The sequence below is a fragment of the Eleutherodactylus coqui genome, chromosome 6 (genome assembly GCF_035609145.1).
Source record: "Eleutherodactylus coqui strain aEleCoq1 chromosome 6, aEleCoq1.hap1, whole genome shotgun sequence".
In the NCBI taxonomy this organism is placed as follows: domain Eukaryota; kingdom Metazoa; phylum Chordata; class Amphibia; order Anura; family Eleutherodactylidae; genus Eleutherodactylus; species Eleutherodactylus coqui.
In genome coordinates, this window is record NC_089842.1 from 131,865,348 (window position 1) to 131,888,354 (window position 23,007).

Consider the following 23,007-nt stretch of genomic DNA (forward strand, 5'->3'; position numbering starts at 1 on the left):
GTGGCCTCCAGTGTCTGTTCACAATGGGGTTGGCTGGGGTGCCGCCGGCCGCTGTAGGCGTCTCTCAGCCGGGCTCCCTGCTCAGGCGGCGGCGTAGCGCCAGACACGAGAGGCCCAACCGCAGCATGAAGGAGGCGGGGGCCGCGCTGGGAGCTGTGACCATCCTCTCCTTCATGAGCCGCCTCTACCAGTTGGCGGAGCCGCCTCATGTGTGGTGAGTGCGCCGGTCCGCCAGCGGCTTCTGCCTCTGCGCTCCGTGTAATCCACCCGTAAGCCCCTGACTATAAGGCCGGGCTCAGGACAGTGCGATGTCACTGCGTCGAGTCACTGACAGCACCCACAATGCCTTCCATTGACCCATGCACACTTGCGAATCTTCATTGCGTATGATACGTGCGCAGATGCAGGACGCGCGTTCTATTGTACCGGTGATAGAGCCAATTGTTCGCTATGTGTGCGTAATCAGCGCTGTACATGGCAACTACATGGAGTTTGGGCGGCAAAGCAACAGAAGGAAATGTAAATAAAGAAGCCAGGAAGACCGTGCGTGAGATACACTGTCATGCGCAGTCCAAGATGGCTGCCTCACAGCGTTGGCTTCTTCTGTACTTGTCTTGGATAAATCACAGCAGCATATAAGGCACCAATCGCAGCAGGAGGGTCCGGCCTCCCGTTCTACTTTGCCTTTCCTAGCCCACGTTCACATGGGGTCATGCACACGAGCCATTCCTCCCCCACCACCTTTTCCGTATTGCGGTCCAGGAAAAAATCCTGGCATGTCATATCTTTGGGCGTTCCCTCGGGAAACAATAGGAAAAGTTGGCGATCCTCTGACGCAGCTCAATCCGCATCGAAGAGAGGCGAGGCTTTTTTTGTTGTTTTTACAGAAAACCGCCTCGCATCGGCCGTTGCATCGTATGGGTACGATCTCGCGCTCACCCGTGGGAAGGAAGCCACTTTCCGAATCCATGGCAAGTAAAACCCGCTGTAGACGGGCTCTAATTTCTGGCGCAAATTCTAGTGAATTTGTTGGGCCGTGGCAATCTCTCTTCACCAATACCTGCCCTTTTTTCCCTTTCTTTTTTTTAGGTGTAAGATGTGCCTAACCCTTTGCAATCCAATTTTGGATTCTGGGTTTCCTAGGGGGCTTTCTCTTTCTGCCATTATACAATGCCGCCATCTGCTGGCTAGAGCCAGTACTGCGGTATGGGACATGCTGGAGAGGCCCCCCTGCCCCCATCTGACATCTGAGCTGCACAGCCTTCAATCGGAATGTCTTTAGATGTCAGACAGTGGATTGGAAAGGGTTAAGGGCCTTTTTACACAGATTAATTAGGCTGTCTTCTCATGCGGTAAAGTCGCTGGGGGTATCCCCTTGTGGAATACCCACAGCAAACTGCGGTGGTCAAATAAGGACCTGACTGGTACGACTTTGGCTGCGTTTGGACTTGCAGAGTTCCATCCTTGCATTCCAAATGTTGCTGCGGAATCGGAATCCATAGCGTTTTACAAAAACACTGCAGCTTTGTCATGGAAAGTATCCACACCATGTGAAGGGGATCTTTAAAATCCTCTCCACATGCCCCCTCTCAAGTTAGGCCCTGGCCAGGTCGCCAGGATTTAGGGTGATTTCTATAACAATTCATTTCCAAGATTGGACTCGCTCGGAAGAGAGGATTACTTATCTAGAATTAGATATTAGAAAGCACTTTCTGACAGTGAGGGTGATCAATGAGTGGAACAGGTTGCCACAGGAGGTGGTGAGTTCTCCTTCAATGGAAGTGTTCAAACAAAGGCTGGACCAATATCTGTCTGGGATGATTTAGTGAATCAGAGGGTTGGACCAGATGACTTGGAGGTCCCTTCCAACTCTACCATTCTGCGATTCTACGTTATACCTTGCTTCTCTATGTCTTCTTCTCTCTTTTCCCCCAATCTGTATAATTGCGAACAGTTCATTCTAATTAGTGTTTAGTCCATTATTGGAACTTCATAAATTTCAAATAAAAATTACAGTATATAAAAAAATCCTAATCCTCTCCACGGCTTGCAGTGTAAATGCCGCCGGCAGATCTTACCGGTGTGAAGGCGGCCTTAGTTCAGGTTCTCACTGGGTCGCGTGAATCTGCACGATAGTCGTTCAGTGTAACTGCCGCCAGCAACTGAACTACAAACGATAATTAGTTTACCTTCATCGTTTAGTTTGTGCCGGCATAAAACTCAGACGCTGATCGGGCCATGTAAACAGGCAGTCCTTCATCTGCTGTACGACGACTGCCTGTTTACTGTGAGAGGAGATGGGTGGGCAGGAAGCGATCTCCGGCGCTCCACCTCTATTCACTGAGTGATCATCGCTCTGAGAGCGCAGAAGCAGTAATGTTGGGATGACTGTCGGGCGCCCAAGAGCCCAACAATTGTCCCATGTATAAGGACCTGAGAAGAGACACAATTCTGGTCTAACTTTGGTCCATTTTATTAAAATCCACATATTTATCCTGCACAGTGAATGTTGTAAAAAATAAAAAAAAACTATAAAGATGAGTTGGTGAATGAAAAAAAGATAAAAATTGCTGCAGCCTGAATGGGTTAAATTCACAAAGGGAAAAGGGAAAAAATCCAACCACCGTTAAGATGTGGAACTACAACCCAATTTCTTCATCACCTACCAGAACTGTAAAAGGAAGTGAATTTTATAACCCGGCCCCTCCCCTATCAGTGATGCTGTAATGTCAGGGGCGGAGTCTGAACAGTGAATAGTTACCCATCATGCAAGTAGACAGCCTCAGGCCTCACTGATCACCTTCTCTTCTCTTCCAGTTGGGATGAGACTCACTTTGGGAAGATGGGGAGTTATTACATAAACGGGACATTTTTCTTTGATGTTCATCCCCCTCTGGGTAAGGTAAGGGGATGTTACATCATCAGTCACCCACAGTTCACTGCTTTTTGGAATATACACTATCCTACCAAGAGTAATGTTTAGTATTTATTTACACACAATACTTCCTGGGGTTTCCTTTGACCCCGATGACATTGAGATTCTCTCTGTAGCACTTTCTACTAATGTCTGATACACTTTAGATGGTATTTCCTCCATCCATCCTGCAAACATCTGGTGAGTTCTCTTAAAGATGATGGACGCTGTTCATATTTCTTGACCCCACATTTCAGTTCCCCCAAGGATGTTCAGGTCGGGGCTCTGTGCAGTCCAGTCAGGGATAATCCATATCCTCAAACCAACGTAAAACACTGTTGGATTTGTGAAAAGGCGCGTTGTCTTGTTGGAAGTAATACTGACCATTTCCATGAGTATTGTCACATTGTCGGCAGCACGTTATTGTCTAGAATGGCAGGGTACACCTCCGTGTTCGTGGTTCTTGTCACTACAACCAACAGACCATAACAGAACTTCTGCCGTTCTTAACTGTTGGCACAACACACTTAGACAACAGCCACTTCTTAGGAGTCCTCGCACTCAGGTGCGCACATCTGATTTGAAGACAGAGTAGTGTGATTAATCACTCCATAGAACATTCTTCCATTGCTCAACTATCCAATGACTTGACTCCTTGCACCATTGTAGATGGACTGATATATTGTGCTTTGTGATGGATGGTTTGTATGCCGCAGCATAACCCATCACACATTATGGCTGCCATCTCCAAGGGCATGCATCTTATGTAGCATGGCTTAAACCATGTGACCTGATCAATTTTACTGATAGGGGTGTCCAAATACTTTTGTTAGGATAGTGTATACCTGCTGTCACTGACCATCCACTCCCTCTGTAAAGTTTAACTGCTATAACTGACTGTCCATAGCGCCCTCTAGAAATAACTGCTGTCACTAACTTTCCACAGCGCCCTGTAATATAGAACTGCTGTCACTGACTGTCCAGAGCGCCCTGTAATATAGAACTGCTGTCAATAACTGTTTACAGCACCCTGTAATATAGAAGTGCTGTCAATGACTGTCCACAGCGCCCTGTAATATAGAAGTGCTGTCAATGACTGTCCACAGCGCCCTGTAATATAGAAGTGCTGTCAATGACTGTCTACAGCACCTTGTAATATAGAACTACTGTCAATGACTGTCTACAGCACCCTGTAATATAGAAGTGCTGTCAATGACTGTCTACAGCAACCTGTAATATAGAACTGCTGTCACTGACTGTCCACAGCGCCCTGTAATATAGAACTATTGATACTGACTGTCCAGAGCGCCCTGTAATCTAGAACTGCTGTCAATGACTGTCTACGGCGCCCTGTAATATAGAAGTGCTGTCAATGACTGTCCACAGAGCCCTGTAATATAGAAGTGCTGTCAATGACTGTCCACAGAGCCCTGTAATATAGAAGTGCTGTCAATGACTGTCCACAGCGCCCTGTAATATAGAAGTGCTGTCAATGACTGTACAGCACCCTGTAATATAGAACTACTGTCACTGACTGTCCACGGCGCCCTGTAATATAGAACTATTGTCACTGACTGTCCAGAGCGCCCTGTAATATAGAACTACTGTCAATGACTGTCTACAGCACCCTGTAATATAGAAGTGCTGTCAATGACTGTCCACAGCGCCCTGTAATATAGAACTGCTGTCACTGTCTACGGCGCCCTGTAATATAGAACTATTGTCACTGACTGTCCAGAGCGCCCTGTAATATAGAACTGCTGTCACTGTCTGTCTACGGCGCCCTGTAATATAGAACTATTGTCACTGACTGTCCAGAGCGCCCTGTAATATAGAACTGCTGTCACTGTCTGTCTACGGCCCCCTGTAATATAGAACTGCTGTCACTGACTGTTCGCCGCCCCCTGTAATATAGAACTGCTGTCACTGACTGTCTACGGCGCCCTGTAATATAGAACTGCTGTCACTGACTGTCTACGGCGCCCTGTAATATAGAACGGCTGTCACTGACTGTCCACGGCGCCCTGTAATATAGAACTGCTGTCACTGACTGTCCGCCGCCCCCTGTAATATAGAACTGCTGTCACTGACTGTCTACGGCGCCCTGTAATATAGAACGGCTGTCACTGACTGTCCACGGCGCCCTGTAATATAGAACTGCTGTCACTGACTGTCCGCCGCCCCCTGTAATATAGAACTGCTGTCACTGACTGTCTACGGCGCCCTGTAATATAGAACTGCTGTCACTGACTGTCTACGGCGCCCTGTAATATAGAACTGCTGTCACTGTCTACGGCGCCCTGTAATATAGAACTGCTGTCACTGACTGTCTACGGCGCCCTGTAATATAGAACTGCTGTCACTGACTGTCCACAGCACCCTGTAATATAGAACGGCTGTCACTGACTGTCCACGGCGCCCTGTAATATAGAACTGCTGTCACTGACTGTCCGCCGCCCCCTGTAATATAGAACTGCTGTCACTGACTATCCACGGCCCCCTGTAATATAGAACTGCTGTCACTGACTATCCACGGCCCCCTGTAATATAGAACTGCTGTCACTGACTATCCACGGCCCCCTGTAATATAGAACTGCTGTCACAGATTGTCCAGGGCTCCCTGTAATATAGAACTGCTGTCACTGACTGTCCGCCGCCCCCAGTAATATAGAACTGCTATCACTGACTGTCCGCCGCCCCCAGTAATATAGAACTGCTGTCACAGATTGTCCAGGGCTCCCTGTAATATAGAACTGCTGTCACTGACTGTCCGCCGCCCCCTGTAATATAGAACTGCTGTCACTGACTGTCCGCCGCCCCCTGTAATATAGAACTGCTGTCACTGATCGTCCACTGCGCCCTGTAATATAGAACTGCGGTCACTGACTGTCCGCCGCCCCCTGTAATATAGAACTGCTGTCACTGACTGTCCGCCGCCCCCTGAAATATAGAACTGCTGTCACTGACTGTCCGTCGCCCCCTGAAATATAGAACTGCTGTCACTGACTGTCCGCCGCCCCCTGTAATATAGAACTGCTGTCACTGACTGTCCGCCGCCCCCTGTAATATAGAACTGCTGTCACTGACTGTCCACAGCGCCCTGTAATATAGAACTATTGTCACTGACTGTCCAGAGCGCCCTGTAATATAGAACTGCTGTCACTGTCTGTCTACGGCGCCCTGTAATATAGAACTATTGTCACTGACTGTCCAGAGCGCCCTGTAATCTAGAACTGCTGTCAATGACTGTCTACAGCACCCTGTAATATAGAAGTGCTGTCAATGACTGTCCACAGAGCCCTGTAATATAGAAGTGCTGTCAATGACTGTCCACAGCGCCCTGTAATATAGAACTGCTGTCACTGACTGTCCAGAGCGCCCTGTAATATAGAACTACTGTCAATGACGGTCTACAGCACCCTGTAATATAGAAGTGCTGTCAATGACTGTCCACAGCGCCCTGTAATATAGAACTGCTGTCACTGTCTACGGCGCCCTGTAATATAGAACTATTGTCACTGACTGTCCAGAGCGCCCTGTAATATAGAACTGCTGTCACTGTCTGTCTACGGCCCCCTGTAATATAGAACTGCTGTCACTGACTGTTCGCCGCCCCCTGTAATATAGAACTGCTGTCACTGACTGTCTACGGCGCCCTGTAATATAGAACTGCTGTCACTGACTGTCTACGGCGCCCTGTAATATAGAACGGCTGTCACTGACTGTCCACGGCGCCCTGTAATATAGAACTGCTGTCACTGACTATCCACGGCCCCCTGTAATATAGAACTGCTGTCACTGTCTACGGCGCCCTGTAATATAGAACTGCTGTCACTGACTGTCTACGGCGCCCTGTAATATAGAACTGCTGTCACTGACTGTCCACAGCACCCTGTAATATAGAACGGCTGTCACTGACTGTCCACGGCGCCCTGTAATATAGAACTGCTGTCACTGACTATCCACGGCCCCCTGTAATATAGAACTGCTGTCACTGACTATCCACGGCCCCCTGTAATATAGAACTGCTGTCACTGACTATCCACGGCCCCCTGTAATATAGAACTGCTGTCACAGATTGTCCGCCGCCCCCAGTAATATAGAACTGCTATCACTGACTGTCCGCCGCCCCCAGTAATATAGAACTGCGGTCACTGACTGTCCGCCGCCCCCAGTAATATAGAACTGCTATCACTGACTATCCACGGCCCCCTGTAATATAGAACTGCTGTCACTGTCTACGGCGCCCTGTAATATAGAACTGCTGTCACTGACTGTCTACGGCGCCCTGTAATATAGAACGGCTGTCACTGACTGTCCACGGCGCCCTGTAATATAGAACTGCTGTCACTGACTATCCACGGCCCCCTGTAATATAGAACTGCTGTCACTGACTGTCCACAGCACCCTGTAATATAGAACGGCTGTCACTGACTGTCCACGGCGCCCTGTAATATAGAACTGCTGTCACTGACTATCCACGGCCCCCTGTAATATAGAACTGCTGTCACTGACTATCCACGGCCCCCTGTAATATAGAACTGCTGTCACTGACTATCCACGGCCCCCTGTAATATAGAACTGCTGTCACAGATTGTCCAGGGCTCCCTGTAATATAGAACTGCTGTCACTGACTGTCCGCCGCCCCCAGTAATATAGAACTGCTATCACTGACTGTCCGCCGCCCCCAGTAATATAGAACTGCGGTCACTGACTGTCCGCCGCCCCCTGTAATATAGAACGGCTGTCACTGACTATCCACGGCCCCCTATAATATAGAACTGCTGTCACTGACTGTCCGCCGCCCCCAGTAATATAGAACTGCTGTCACTGACTGTCCGCCGCCCCCTGTAATATAGAACTGCTGTCACTGACTGTCCACAGCCCCCTGTAATATAGAACTGCTGTCACTGAGCATCCACGGTGCCCTGTAAAACACAACTGCTGTCAATGGCCCTCCATGACCCCCTGTATTATGTAGTTTTTCTCTGATTTTCCTTTACAGATGTTGATTGGTTTCGCTGGTCATCTGACTGGTTATAATGGGTCGTTCTCCTTTCTGAAACCCGGGCAGAGCTATGGCAGTCACTCCTATGTGGGCATGAGAGGGGTGAGCCATGTTGTAATTATTAGGGTAGCAGGCTGATGAGGACCCCCTTATTTAGCATGGCCTCTCTCATTTCAGTTCTGTGCCTTCCTTGGTGCCTGTCTCCCTCCGTTCGTGTTCCTTATTGTCTTCCGGATGTCGCTGTCGGTTGGTGTGGCGCTGCTCGCTTCTATGCTGGTTCTCCTGGGTAAGGAGATTTCTGCCTCTTCAGCTTTCTGCTGTGTGTGGCGAGTGGCTACAGAGCTCACACTTCCCTCATATTCTTCTATGAAAGGATTGGGCTTTCCTTTGTGGTATTTGGGGGACGCTGTGCGCGTCTGAAGCTTCTATATAGACAACATATAACATTCTTCTGCTCCCCAGACACCGGATGCATCACTCTGTCACAGTATATCCTGCTGGATCCCATCCTGATGTTCTTCATTCTGGGAGCAGTATTGAGCATGGTCATGTTCCAGTCATATTCTAGTAGGTAAGTGGTCATGCAGAAGCCTCATCATGACTTATTTCCATTCCCTAAGTCCATATATCTTCTCTCAGGCCTTTCAGCGCCCTCTGGTGGTTGTGGTTGGCTCTAACTGGAGTGAATTTGGCAGGAGCGATGGGAGTGAAGTTTGTTGGCCTTTTTGTGGTTATCCTGGTGGGTGTAAACACGGCCAGGGACCTGTGGAAACTGCTGGGAGATCTCACTTTGACATTGGTAAGTTTAATAATTGGTGTGATCCTTGCATTGGGGGTTGTGGAGAAGCGGAAAACATCCAGGAAGTGACAGCTGATGTATGAAATGATGATGTGCCTGGGATTTAAACTGTTTCAGATCCATCTATAGCCATAGTCCATCATGCCTGATACTTAGTGTGGTGTCATTGATGTGAACTTTGTGTCCCTCTCCCACAGGATGTTATTCTCTACCACTTAGCTGCTCGTGTCATCTGCCTCATCCTCCTGCCGCTCACCCTCTATGCCCTCATTTTTGTTGTGCATTTTACTGTTCTTAATAAAAGGTAAGATTAGAAGATGTGTGTAAGTCCTAGATCGTGCTTGTAAATTGTCATTATTCCAGTAGAGGGCAGCAAACTACAAACATGGAGGCAATAGTGAACGTGTAGAAAGACTCGTAAAATAGAAATCTGGAGCAGTTGCCATAACAACTCGGGCACACCGCTGCTTCCAGTGTACTGCATCTGCTCTAGCTTTCTTTATTGCCACTTTTCCTCCGTTTTTGTTTTTGCAGAAATGCCAGTTAGAAAATAATCTTATTCATTTAAGATCCTAAGTTTCCTTCAGATTGTATGTATCAGTGGATACCAGCTTTCTCATATGTGGTCAGTTGTGGGCTAGTGTTCAGTAACATACAGATTCCTTGCTGATGTAACAAGTGTGACCCCTGAGCTCTCTTGACCCCTCATCATGTGTCTCCCTCTCCCTATAGTGGACCTGGTGATGGTTTCTTCAGTTCAGCCTTCCAGTCTCGTCTAATTGGGAACAACCTTCACAATGCGTCCATGCCAGAGTGTAAGTATTAAGATACATGGCAGCTCCATGGGCACTGGGATTATGAGGCCTACTTTATGTGTACTGTGGTGGAATGTGTCTCCTGTGACATGAGATTGGGAATTGTCCTCTAGACCTGGCGTACGGCTCAGTGGTTACCCTGAAGAATGTGCGTGCAGCGGCTGGATACCTGCACTCACACTGGCACCTGTACCCAGAAGGAGTGGGCGCTCGGCAGCAGCAGGTGGGCACCTGTGTGTACAGTTGTCCTTTAGTCCTGTCCTCTCTTCACTAATCATGTCCTCTCATTACACCAGGTCACCACATATTCCCACAAAGATCACAATAACCTGTGGATTGTGAAGAAGCACAACGCGGAGTATGGTAATGGGGGTGACACGTGATAAGTCACAGATCGCTGTTATTCTGTTCCGTTAGTTTTACAGCAAAACATTTCCATTAACCCTTTGCAATTCAATTTTGGATTCAGGGTTTCCTAGGGGGCTTTCTCTTTCTGCCATTATACAATGACGCCATCTGCTGGCTAGAGCCAGTACTGCGGTATGGCACATGCTGGAGAAGCCCCCGACAACAGAGCGACCAGTAATCTACAGTAAGAAAACCCTGCCGGACGTCTTCCGACATAGGAGCTGTACAGCCTTCAATCAAAATGTCTTTAGACATCAGACAGTCATGCGATTTTCCTGACCCCATGATTATTATAAACTGCTATACTGCTCAACTCCATGAAGGAAGCTCTATCATTGATGTGAAAGGAGAAACAGCTGGCAACAATTGTTTATCATTAGAGATGAGCGAGCGTACTCGGAAAAGCACTACTCGCTCGAGTAATTTGCTTTATCCGAGTATCGCTGTGCTCGTCCCTGAAGATTCGGGTGCCGGCACGGAGCGGGGAGCTGCAGGGGAGAGCGGGGAGGAACGGAGGGGAGATCTTTCTCTCCCTCTCTCCCGCCCGCTCTGCCCCGCTCCCCGCTGCGACTCACCTGTCAGCCGCAGCGGCACCCGAATCTTCAGGGACGAGCACAGCGATACTCGGATAAAGCAAATTACTCGAGCGAGTAGTGCTTTTCCGAGTACGCTCGCTCATCTGTATTTATCATGTTTTCAGCCGTAATGTTTTGGTGTGAAGAGTATCTTAAGGCCCATTTACACGTAACGATTATCGCTCAAACTTTGTTCAAAAGAACAAATTTGAGTGATAATCATTAAGTGTGAATTTTAAAAAAATCACTCACTTTAATTAGCGGTTGTTTGAGCTGACTTTTAGCTTGCTGGCTTGTTATTCCGTGTAATTTCTCCCCGCTCAGCGCTTCTTGTAGGAGGTAAAGCGCTGAAGGAGAAGCGGAGAAGTCTTTCTGTTTGAATGCTCTACATGGGTGCTGACGACCTTTGCCATGACGTTAGTGCTCGTGCAGTCATCAAAAGGCTGTCGGTCCGTGTAAAAGGCCCTTACTGCCCTTTTTCTGACTTCTCTGTTTTTTTTTTTTTTTTTCAGACTCAGAAACCCCCTTGGAGTTTGTGCATCATGGAGACATCATCCGGCTGGAGCATAAAGCGTGAGTCCAACCAAACATTTCACTTTACTCCAATTGTGGTGAGATCTTGCTATAGGTGTAAAGCGACTCACTGGTGGTGAAAGGGTTAAATTCTTGAGGTCTAAACATGTCCCAGCTCATGGGGAATGGGTCGCTTCCTGTCTCCAGTATAATTGCCAGCCCTGCAGGAAGCGCCTGCTAAACAGTACAAAGCAGGAGTGCCTGATCCTAGGTATCTGATGAGCGTTCTCAGCAGGCTGCCAGACTGTTGTATTGTACACACGTATTATGTGATTGTTACTTTGTCCCACATCATGTATACTCATGTTTACAGAGTTGGCGCAGAGTGTTAAGGCAGCAGGAATGCAGTCCTAAGCTCTTGCTCACGACCTGAAGGTTGCGGGTTCAATCCCCGTGTGGATCAGATAGTCGGCTCAAGGTTGACTCAGCCTTCCATCCTTCTGAGGTCGGTAAAATGAGTACCCAGCTTGCTGGGTGGTAAAAGATGACCGGGAAAGGCGCTGGCAAACCACCACGCAAAAAAAAAAGTCTGCCAAGAAAACATCACGATGTTACCCTAGGATTCAGTCATGACTCGGTACTTGCACCAGGGAACTTTTACCATTTTCCACAAAACTCTCAAGACCTGGATAGATCATTTGCTGATTTGTTGTGGTTTGTTGTGCGTCTTGTACCACACTGTGGTCCGTACCCTGACATCTAGAGGTGGCCATGCTGAATAGAACATTTAACTTTGATGCATTTCCTATTCTGTCTCCATCATGCACATGTAGAAAGCGCATGTGATTGACAGCTGTCAGTTCCTCCATATGAGGGTTTATTATTATGACATTAACTCATTCGCAGGGTCAAATGCACAGGAGAGCGTGGTAACCGGATAATCCTTTGGGTTTTGCGCTGCGTCCCCTGCATGCAGCTGTGGAGGAGGAGCCTCGGTCGTGTGAGCAGTCCGTGTTTACTGCCTGGGAAGCTCGTTCTTGTAGGATTATAGAGCACTGCTGTGTTTACATGTCATGTTTATACAGGATGGGTGTGAGGCCACCGCTCGCTCTGCACATATACAGCGCCCAGGAACAGCCTTGTAAAAAAACAATTTTTCCGTTCCATCTCCAGGGACTTTGCTGTGTTTCCTGTCAGTCACTGACCTCTGAAAATGGAAAAATTAGACCAGCATCTGACCTCTCCATTCTTGAAGTTTACAATTGGCTCCTCAGTTTTATGGCTCATGTCAAAATATTACAGTGTCTTTGAAGAGCTAGACCTGGTCGTGTGATGGTTGGCCCTTCTATACTGAAGGCCAGGTCCCGGGTTTATCCCCAGAGTGCATTCATCTGCGTCCTTCATGTCTCACTACTTTCATGGAGACTGCAGTGACTAACAAGACCCTTGCTCCTTATTATTAGAGGAGTTTGTAGTGGTATCTTCAACATTAAAAATCCGAGGTCAGCTACATTCACTTGCCATGATTGGCCTATGGCTTGAATTAAGACCCTTTTATATGGGAGGATTATCGTCTGGTTGTTCAGGCTCCCGCTTGGTTTTGAACGATAATCGTCCCGTGTAAAAACATGCAGAAACTGAATGACTAGACGAGAGTCGTTCCGTTTTAAGCATACGTAAAATCCCAAATGACCATCGTTCAGTGTAAACAGCAGCCGTTCAGTACTGAACGGTCGCTGCTTAGAGTAAATGGAGAGGGGCGAAGGGAGAGCGGGGAGAGACATCTCCTCTGGTCACCCGCCTCACTGCTGGCCGCTTTGTGAGCGATCCAGCAATACTCGCTCCTGTGTAACAGTACGGCAGCGAATATACATGGGGACGAGTGTCGGGCATCATTTGTGTAAAAGGGCCTTTAGTAAGGATGTGAGGTTTATCCCAGAAGTATCTTGTTTTATTCTTTCTCCTGAACACCCCGTACTCATCGTCTTGTCTTATCTGCGACTCTATTCTTCAGAAATCCAAAAGCTAGATAAAGTTGTGTGCGGTAATGAAAGTTTATACAAATGAAGCATAATCATTAATAACAATGAGAGATCTTGTCCTCGTCTCATCTTACATAGCTGAGGATTTGTTACAGTGTAGACAATCCTCTGTGAAATGTACAGATTAGCAGCACAAATCTCTCAGCTCAGGGCTTGGGAGTCCAAAAGATATGTGTACTGGACTAAGATAGGACAGGTTTTAAGCCACGGAAATAATGTTCCCGCTCACTAACAGCAAGCAGAGATCTTGAAAATGGTGACAAATGGAAACACAGTCTAATGGAAGGTTGAAGAACTTTTAATTTCATGCAGTGGTTGTTCATATCAAACTAGAATAGCGATTTTTAGTATCCTGTATCAGAAGTGAGACTTTTCATGCGTAATATGTTGACATGTGTAAGCAGTAACGTATATAATATCTACACGCACAGTTTTTATATTGTATTGTTTGGTGTAGGTCCCCATTTCTTTATGATTGTCGCATCTCCTGGGTCACACATCCTCATACATTATTTCTTCATGTCTTCTCAGCACTGGCTGTAACCTTCATAGTCATCAGCAGGAGGCACCACTTACCAAGAAACATCTACAGGTGACAGCGTATGGCACGGTAAGGATGGCAGAAACACTACTTATTGCTCATCCAGTGTCTACTCTCTCGTATCAATGCTTCTTTCTTTTATAGAATGGGACAGGCGACAGTAATGACTTCTGGAGGATTGAGGTGACCAGTGACAAACATAAAGTGAAAGTTTTGCGCAGTCAGATCCGGCTGCTACACCTGGCAACGAGCTGTGTACTTGGCTCGACTGGGAAAACACTTCCTAAGTGGTGAGATACAGTGGAACATTTAATTGGTATATTTGTTCCCCCTTGTCCTATCCTATCATTCCTCTTGTGTTGCAGGACTTCTTCTCACCACTTGGGAGCAGCCTTACACATTTTTTCATACCTGTAGTCTGAAGCCGCAGTACAAATGCATCATGTGACCTTTTGCTGCAGCTTTTGTCTTTATAACCTTAAAGCCCATGTCCACTCTTTGAACCATACTTTACAATCAACAACTAAGGACCACTTGTCCGTCCAATTTGTGTATGTGTGAGACATGTGAGTTACATGTAGAGCCTGACAGCAGCTGTGATGATGTCAGTTATTACAGGCTTAGCTCTGCCCCCCTGATCACATGACGGTGACGTCATCACAAGTCGTTTATACTCTTTCTGCAGTGAATGAGGAATTATAGGAAGACTACATCACCCACAAACCCTTGTGGGGTTTGTCAGACTGGTTTGCAGACTGCTGCATACCTCCAATAAATGACACCTCACAAATTTAGACATACAGTCTCTTATCTCCGCCCCCTCGTCACATGATGGTGACATCATTGCAGGTCCTTTACAAATATATAGCTGGCAGTGCATATTGGCCAACAACAGTGAAGCATAGTCCTTCACCACTATCTTCACATCTCCTGAACTTGATATCAGGTCATCTCAAGTGCTAATGCCGCCAACAACAGTCCAGCCTTCATCTAATTATCAACCGTTGTCCAAGTTGAAACTAACCATCGCTGTTGTGCAAACATGTCACCACAAAGAGTTCAACGCCGCCATGCAGCTAATGCAGCTTACATGACACAGTGACAAGCTATTATTTCACCTCAGCCACCAGCTGAAGTTGTTAAAACATATGCAGCACATATGAGAAAGCCATGTATCAGAGTTGTGTGTGTGACGTGCATGTAGCAGAGCTGTGTAAATACATACATAACATAACTTATTCTGTACTGATCCTGAGTTATCCTGTATTATATTTCAGAGGAGCTCTCGCTACTAATTGATGCTCTGATTCAGGGTTACAGCCTGTATTATATTGCAGAGCTGCACTCAATATTATGCTCATTGTTATTGGAAACGTGAATAGAAACGAGGAATGGCTCTAATGTGCATATCCCCATTGTCTATGGTGAGAGCACTGGAATTTCAAACTGCTCATGTGATTGGGTAGTGTAGTTAGACAATACTATTAGTAGGCAAAAAAGAGGTCAGCACGCAAAAGCTTCAATAAAAAAATGAAATTTTATTAAATATGATTATATTAAAATATTATATAACAGAGGTTCCCAAACAAAAAGAAATAATGCTTCAAAAAGGAAGGCATATAGCATGTCATGTTAATAGAGAAATGTCTATGCAAAAGATATCCAATTATGTTAGCAATGATGACTCTAATACAACCAGCATATTAAATACTACATATTCACATGTACAAGACAATAATAAGAACATGAACATAATAATAGTGCCAACCTTATAACCTATGCGCGGTTCGCTAAAGCTTCCTCAAGGGGTGCAGGAATTCGAGCTGTTTATATGGGATCAGAGCTTTGTCTGCAGACCTCAGAAGAATAGACCTTGGTATGCTCCAGTTTTTTAATAAGTACGACAGATACATAATGCATTTCCTGGACTAGAGAGGCCTCCCTTCAGTTCACAGCATGAAGGTCCAGGGAGTGTCCAGACTGACTGCTGTGTGTTCACTGCTCCAGACAAAGCTCCCATCACATACTAAAGGCCCATTTAGACACAACGGCTATCGCTCAAAAGCAATCTTTTGAGCGATAATCGTTTTGTGCATTTACATGGCAATTCTTTATCTAGAGCTGTGACAAACTCTTTCATAAACCCGAGTTGTATGTGAGGTGGCATCAGAATCATCTTAGGATCTACTAGGGGGTTCCACTTGACGTTGCTTCATCCAACAGTGAAGTGAAAACGTTCAGGCCAGTCTCGTGGATGGTAGTGTTCAGTTTTGGCTCTGCTATCACAAAGACAAAGATAGCAAGGAAACTTTGTTGAAACCACCTTGAAGACCCATTGGGAAAGCAACCATCTTGAAGTCTCCAATTACCTCCCAACCATACTGATCGTACTTGCAGTAGGAATTTGACACTATTGTACTCCTTCTTGAGATGTGCCGAGTGAGTCACTAGAAGGGATGGAAGTTGATTTCCATTGTTCAGTAGAACTGCTTTGAAGTTCTTGGAAGAACTGTCGATGAAAAGCCGCCAATCCTGTGCGCTACAAGGTATCCCAATTTCTCTGAATAGACCTGTCACATGATGGCAGTAACAGAGTAAGAAGGTAGAAAACATTTGATGACGTTTTCTTTGACTTGTAACTTGCATGCTATCATCCAGCAAGTTCCACTATTTCAGCCTGGATCACCCACAGCCATCCCAAAATATGCTTTGTAGGCTGCATTCATTTTTGCCATTGTTGCCAAAGAGTGCATCTTTGCCCTCATACATAACATAAAGCATCTGCAGGGTACTTACAACCTCTTGATGCCATACGTGATTCAAATAATCACCAATTTTTCTACAGATGTAAAAAAACAAAAAATAACAGCAGTATATCAGCATACAAAATAATTACTGTACATGTATAGTCATGAACCTGCACTGTACTTATAATCTTAGTCAGCAATGTGACAATCAAAGTTTTGGCTCAATAACTGTTAATAATCATTTTATTTGTTATCCAAATAATGTGAAAATACTACTGATTTCATGGGCACAAAACAAAAATTTTTTTTCTTGCCTAGTGATATGGTAATATCTTCAGGCCAAGTCCAGGTTGAGTATACTGTCGGCGGGACCAGTTGACCATCTAATGTGTATTCGATGTTAGGTTGATGTTTGGTCGTGGGGAGGAGAAGGATTGGTTATGTTGAATTTCAGCAAGCACCATATTTTGTTCTAAAGCAAGAAAAGCTGCCAGCCAGGGAGGCCTATAAAGGCTTATTCCCTTCTCTCCATTGAGAACATGCATGCCCAACAGCGAAGCGTGCAGGTATATGGTAGGTTAGGAGGAATAGCTGTTAACCGAATGAGTGTTCGCCGACAGCTATTGGGTGTATAGTCAACTTTCTTTTTTGAGAGCCCTGAGCAGGCAGGTAAAGGCGCCCATACATATTAGATTAAAGTTGACGAAAATGGGCGATTTCACCCAAAACGGTCATCAGGTGAAATTTTTAACAACGAACCATTGCTTTAGCCAACTGATAACAAACTGTCATTGTCTGCAAAGAAGCTGATCACGTTTGAAATTGTCATCCGATTAACACAAAAGATCTTTGTCCACAAACAATCTTTCTTTGAAAAAACGTTCCCAGAAAGATCATTCATCTTTAGTTCAGGGTCATTAAACTTGTATCGCCAGTTGGAAAGACTGTGATTGCCATTATGAATTAAAATATGTATGATTGTACCTGCAAAATGATCATTCCATAGTTGGTCAACCATCAACCTACTTCTGTCTGTGTATGGAAACCTCTCGGTTGTCTATAAATCATTCTTTATTCCCCTTCCCCTGCTACAGCATTTGTATCTGAGGCAGAGCAGGATTGAAGGGGGTTTACTGGCCCACAAATGAGATGGACACACAATGCTGTTTTAAGTCACAGCATGGATAAGCTTACTGGGCGTTGAGAAACTACAGCAGCCCCGATGTACTGGGCTCCCACTGATTAAACATTGTGGCTCTGTGTGATAATTTACTACTCATTTTGCACCCCGTAGGGGCTGGGAACAGAGTGAGGTGACCTGCAGCCCATATCTACGTGAGAGCCCTGACACCCTATGGAATGTGGAAGACCATGAGCATCACAGACGTAAGTGTGATCTTATTTGTGTTGTTGCTTGGGGTCTCCGCATCCCGTGTGTTATCCGCAGGCTTCTCCTTTTTTTTTGACTGCATCTTCTTTGCCACAGTCCCGAAAATCTCTGTTTCCATTCTGAAACCGTCATTCTTGGAGGCACTGGTAGAGTCCCACATTGTAATGCTTCGGGTAGGAGGAAATCTCATCTTTGGGACTGAGAGGGGTGCAGGGGGCTCTCAGGTGATAATTAAGTTGTTGGTTTTGCTCATTTAGGCAAACAGTGGCATGAAACCCAAAGAGCACGAGGTTACGTCCAAGCCCTGGCATTGGCCAATGAACTTCCAGGTGAGGTCACCATACTGAATGGTATGGTGCTGGCCACCCCATGAACAGGCCACGTAACGTCAGTGACTTCTCCCCCTTACAGGGTCTCCGCTTCTCTGGTGTTAATACTACGGATGTACGGATCTATCTTTTGGGGAACCCAGTAAGTTTGTCACCTTATGATTTTCATGTCCTTGAGGAGAGAATGTGAAGGCTTTCCTGTGGTTCTCATCCTCTCTTCCAGGTCATTTGGTGGCTGAACCTGAGTGGCCTCATCCTCTACGTGGTCCTGGCGCTCTGTGCAGCTGTGTCTTTACAACGAGGCTTCATACTATGCAGTGAGGTGAAAGGTATTTATTCTCATTTGTCTGCTGTGTGCTGGGAACTGTTCCTGGTTTCCCCTTCCCTGACTAGAGCAGTACCTCTTCTGATTGGTATATATGATCTATTTACTCTGTATGTAATGATGGATGTGAACGGAGTGATTTATCTTACAGACGTCTTCACCCTTCTCCTGGGGAGCGGGGGGCAGCTGATGTCATGGTGGTTGCTCCACTACGTGCCTTTCTTCTTCATGGGGAGAGTGTTGTATTATCACCACTACTTTCCAGCCATGCTCTTCTCCAGCATGTTGACTGGTGAGTACTGACCATCTGGATGGTTTTATGTGACATTATTAGGTTGCGTAGAGGCTACAGGTAGGAGACGGTGCATTTATCAGTAGTCCATTGGTAAAAGGCAAAACATGACTCTGGGGCAATATGAGTGTAGAGTGACTGGTAGGGAACTTTATTTTCATCTCAACCAAACTGTAGCTAAACAATGTTTTGCCTCCAAATAAACACACCATACCTTATTTTTAATGAGCAGAAGGAATAATGGGCTGCCTGATATCAGCTAACACAAGATCGGCCATGTTAGAGTGTTCCTCCATTGAAATAAATGCAAATTACAGGCACTGTTCTGTGTATACACCACACTGATTGTGAAGAACTGGTTCTAATAAATACTAAGACATGAGAATGTCAGCAGATCCTGTAGAGATTGTCAGCCTGTACGTTCCAGCTAATGCTTCCATGTTACCCTGTGGCTGGGGCAGTGACACTTCTCTCTCTATCTCTCTATACAGCAGTGACTTTGTCATCCCTTCTCCAGCTGTGCACTACAGTGCTTTGCCCATCACGTCAACGAGCTGTGAACGCCATCGGAATGAGCCTGTTGACCGGGGCTCTTCTACACAGGTACTGTTCTGCTGGCTGGTACTCTTCTGTACAGGTATTGCTCTGCCGGCTTGTACCGTTCTGTACAGGTACTGTTCTGCTGGCTGGTACTCTTCTGTACAGGTATTGCTCTGCCGGCTTGTACCGTTCTGTACATGTACTGCTCTGCTGGCTTGTACCGTTCTGTACAGGTACTGCTCTGCTTGCTGGTACTCTTCTATACAGGTACTGCTCTGCTGGCTGGTACTCTTCTATACAGATACTGCTCTGCTGGCTGATACTCTTCTATACAGGTACTGCTCTGCTGGCTGGTACTCTTCTATACAGATACTGCTCTGCTGGCTGGTACTCTTCTGTACAGGTACTTCTCTGCTGGCTGGTACTCTTCTATACAGGTACTGCTCTGCTGGCTGGTACTCTTCTGTACAGGAACTTCTCTGCTGACTGCAACTCTTCTGTACAAGTTCTGTGCTTTACTGGGAATAATCCTGCTAACTGGCAGGAGAAGATAAAACTTTATGTATAAGCAAACAAACACAAAGACACAGCAGCTATTATATTGACTAGTCTATAGTGTGATGGTCTTTATGCACATTTTGATTAAATTGTGTGAGCCTACCTGCCACCACAAGGTGACCTTACTCAGATGGATCCGAAAACTACATACTGTAGTAATGCAATAGGAGACTCCTATCTTGGCCCAGGCTTACAAGATGGACGTAGGATAGGTAGGAACCAGCTAATTAAAACAGCCTTGGAATGGTGGATGAAGTGCACTACCAACATTAAGGCAGTCTACAATTACACATGTAGAATGCGAAAGACAGTAAGGGCTCACTCACACGCTTAATACGCAGAACGCAGCAAATATGCATGTAATTGCGTTATTTATACCCTCATAGCCTATAATAGGCATTTATGCACCAAAATAGGACATTCTGCATTTTTTTTCCTGCCTTTTAAACACGTGTGAAAAACGCAGGTCTGAATGCCCATTGTAAGTCAATGGGCTTTTAGCACTGCGTATTACTTGCGTGATATGCAGACAAAATACACCAGTGTGAGTAAGCCCTTAATCAGCACCTCCAAAGTAAGTCAAATAAATCTACAGGTGCTAATCTGATGTAACTGCAATAGCAAACAAACACTAAGCATCATTGATGATGACCTGCAGAAGAAGATAGTTATTAATCTCAATTTGTGCTGAGTTGCTGCAGAGGTGTAGTGAGGCAACCTTTGTCAATAATTGGCTTCCTCCTGTCATAATTATACCTTATTGCCCTCTTGCAGCTTTTACCTCTTTCATCCCCTGGCTTATGGGATGGTGGGATCTCTCGCTGATGAACCCGACAGCCCCATGGCAGGATTGCGCTGGATGGACTCCTGGGACTTCTAAATCCAGTTGCTCTGGACACTGCTACCCGCTGTCAGTGCTGAGGCCAGTCTGGATGGATGAGCGCTGAGGGCTTCAGTTGCTTTACAGCACTCAGGTGATGATGGCGACAATAAGATGACACAGAGCAGGTTACAAGGATGAGCATATGGACGGCACCGCAGTGCAGCATACAGTGAATGCTTTCACCAACATCTCTGAACTTTAGTTATGACCCCATGTCTGGATCTGCTGAGGTTCTGCTGATTCTCTTTCACGGCTCGGCACTCCGCATGCATGTCGTGGATGAACACACACACTCGCCTGACATCTGCTCCCAGCTGTCTTCTTCCCCACATTGTATGTTTCCTGTGTTGCTCCGCTGTAGCTGGGGTCGTGTCCAGGCAGTTGTTTGTATATTAATCACGTGTAGCTTCTGGTTGTTATGAATAGGCCCCACGTACAGTAGATTACAAGGGGGTGAGATGCAGCAGTGTTTAGGTGCTTGTTCCACTGATTGAGGCACATGTGATTAGTGATATCACAGAACTTACTAGATCCACAGCATCGGTAGATATTGTCATTTGGGACATCTAATGTTCTTACTTCGCCACTTCGTTTTGTCCCAGCTTTATAATGGAGTAGACTTTCACATGGTTTTCGGAGTCCCCCAGAGTAGCATGTCAGTGTGCGGAGCCGAGTGTACTTGGAGGCATACCCCAACTCCTCTCTCTCATTAACCCTTCTGGCGGAGACCTGGTGCGAGGGGGATGGGGAATATTAGGATGAATCCTGGCTGCCTGTGGCCAGTAGATGCAGTTGCCATAGGAATAAGGGCAGGACGGGAAGAAAGAAGCAGATTAGGATGGACCAGAGCTCTCTGCTTTCCGCTGCCTGAAGAGGCCTAATTACAGCTGCAGGATGCTGCTCCGGTAATTGTACCTAACAGCTTTAACCCCTTACTAATCCAGCTGCACTCACTGATCAATCTTAGGCTGTTGTGGCGTAAGGGAAGATGCAAGGGCAGTACGGGACTTGTATTCTGAAAAGCAAATCTACAGCTGAGGGGAGGATATTGGCTTATGAGCCCTTTTACACGGACCGAGAAATCGTTCAGATTACTGCGATCGCCAAGGATCTGAACAATTGTTGTTCAGTCTAAATGCCTGAATGACAAAATGATAAATTCGTTTGTCGTTCAGTTTCTGCATGCATAAAAGCTGAATGATTGATCCGCCCATGGAAGCAGGCTGTTATTCATCTATGAACGACTCCCTGTATACTGTGAATGAAAGTGAGCGGGCTGGAACCATCCCCGGCCCACTCCGCCTCCATTCACTGAGCAGGGATCGTTCTTTTGTAAAAGCTCAGAAACGATCATTGGTGGGATGACTTGTCGGGTGTCTGTGCCCTGCTGGTTGTCTAGTGTAAAAGCACCCAAAGAATCCAATCAGTCAGTGATCACGGGCGCTTTACTTGGAGGCCTCACCTTGGTTTTCTTTCACCCTGGACTGTGTGACACTTTTTTCCATATTTTTCCATGTTTTTTTCATGCAGAAGCAGCGTCTCTACCTCTAAGGAAAGGTGTTGTGTATGATCGGCCCCCCAACATGCATTAACCCCGTCTGCTGCTGTTTTGGGTATGAACTCTATATAGAACAGAACTGAGAGGTTGTAATAAAGTTTTTTTTTGGCGCTGCGTCTTGTGTCATGTTTGTTAGCTGCTGTGCACAGCTTGACGTTTCTGAGACGTTTCAGCCTGCTCCTTCCCTTATACACCCTCAAATAAAACCAGTAATGTTCCTCTTCAAGAAGCCAGGGGCTGCAGTATTGGATCATCATTCGCAGAAGACATGGAAAAGCACAGGATTTTGGGGAAAGGACAAACTGCATCTGTGTTCACCCCAGAAACAGGGAGCTCCTTCCTCATTATGATTGTGGATGAAGCTATGCAGCTATTCTTCATGTTAGGATTGTAGGTGGTAGTATGCAAATCATTCCTTATGTTAGGATCATGGGTAGAGGTATGGAGATCATTAATTACTCATGTTATAATTGGGGATGGAGCAATAGAGATCATTCCTTGTGTTTGGATTGTATTTAGAATAGTCAGTGTTGGCAAGAGATGCTCTGTGTATTCATGGCTGGGCACTATACCTTTTCATCTACTGAATCGCCTTTCCAACTCTAATTGAGATCATTAATGGAATGTGTGAATATTTTATGTACCCCCGACTGGTCATAGAACTTTTCATCTACTTCAGGCTTCTTTATAAAGTCCTGACAATCTGCGTGTTGCGTGGATCCTCCCCCTAATCAGTAAATGACACATCTGAGAATATGAATAAATCTGAT

The 23,007-nt window shown here is 46.0% G+C and overlaps 1 protein-coding gene across 3 annotated transcripts; it reads left to right on the forward strand.

Annotated features, from left to right (window-relative positions):
- Window positions 1–15: 15 nt before the first annotated feature.
- On the forward strand, window positions 16–22,351 carry POMT2 (protein O-mannosyltransferase 2). Of its 3 annotated transcripts, none has more exons than XM_066607635.1 (21): window positions 16–214; window positions 2,818–2,902; window positions 7,920–8,024; window positions 8,100–8,208; window positions 8,385–8,493; window positions 8,562–8,721; window positions 8,919–9,025; window positions 9,454–9,536; window positions 9,650–9,759; window positions 9,833–9,899; window positions 11,032–11,092; window positions 13,606–13,684; window positions 13,760–13,905; window positions 17,657–17,748; window positions 17,849–17,925; window positions 18,010–18,081; window positions 18,164–18,223; window positions 18,305–18,410; window positions 18,558–18,698; window positions 19,190–19,301; window positions 20,571–22,351. In XM_066607635.1, exons 1-21 carry the CDS (start codon window positions 24–26, stop codon window positions 20,674–20,676), a joined length of 2,178 nt encoding a protein of 725 aa, XP_066463732.1. In that variant the 5' UTR covers window positions 16–23; the 3' UTR covers window positions 20,677–22,351. The 3 variants fall into 3 exon arrangements, with proteins under 3 accessions (XP_066463732.1, XP_066463734.1, XP_066463735.1); XM_066607637.1 differs by having other exon boundaries at window positions 60–214; window positions 2,818–2,897; XM_066607638.1 differs by lacking the exon at window positions 2,818–2,902 and having other exon boundaries at window positions 65–214.
- The last annotated feature ends 656 nt before the right edge of the window (window positions 22,352–23,007 follow it).

What these genes read in the sequence shown, in the direction of transcription:
- POMT2 (XM_066607635.1), top strand. Translation starts at nt 24, where the DNA reads ATGGGGTTGGCTGGGGTGCCGCCGGCCGCTGTAGGCGTCTCTCAGCCG. An exon ending in TTTACTGTTCTTAATAAAAG is followed by an intron (nt 9,026 to 9,453) that starts GTAAGATTAGAA and finishes CTCTCCCTATAG; the next exon opens with TGGACCTGGTGATGGTTTCT. An exon ending in ATTGGCCAATGAACTTCCAG is followed by an intron (nt 18,082 to 18,163) that starts GTGAGGTCACCA and finishes TCCCCCTTACAG; the next exon opens with GGTCTCCGCTTCTCTGGTGT.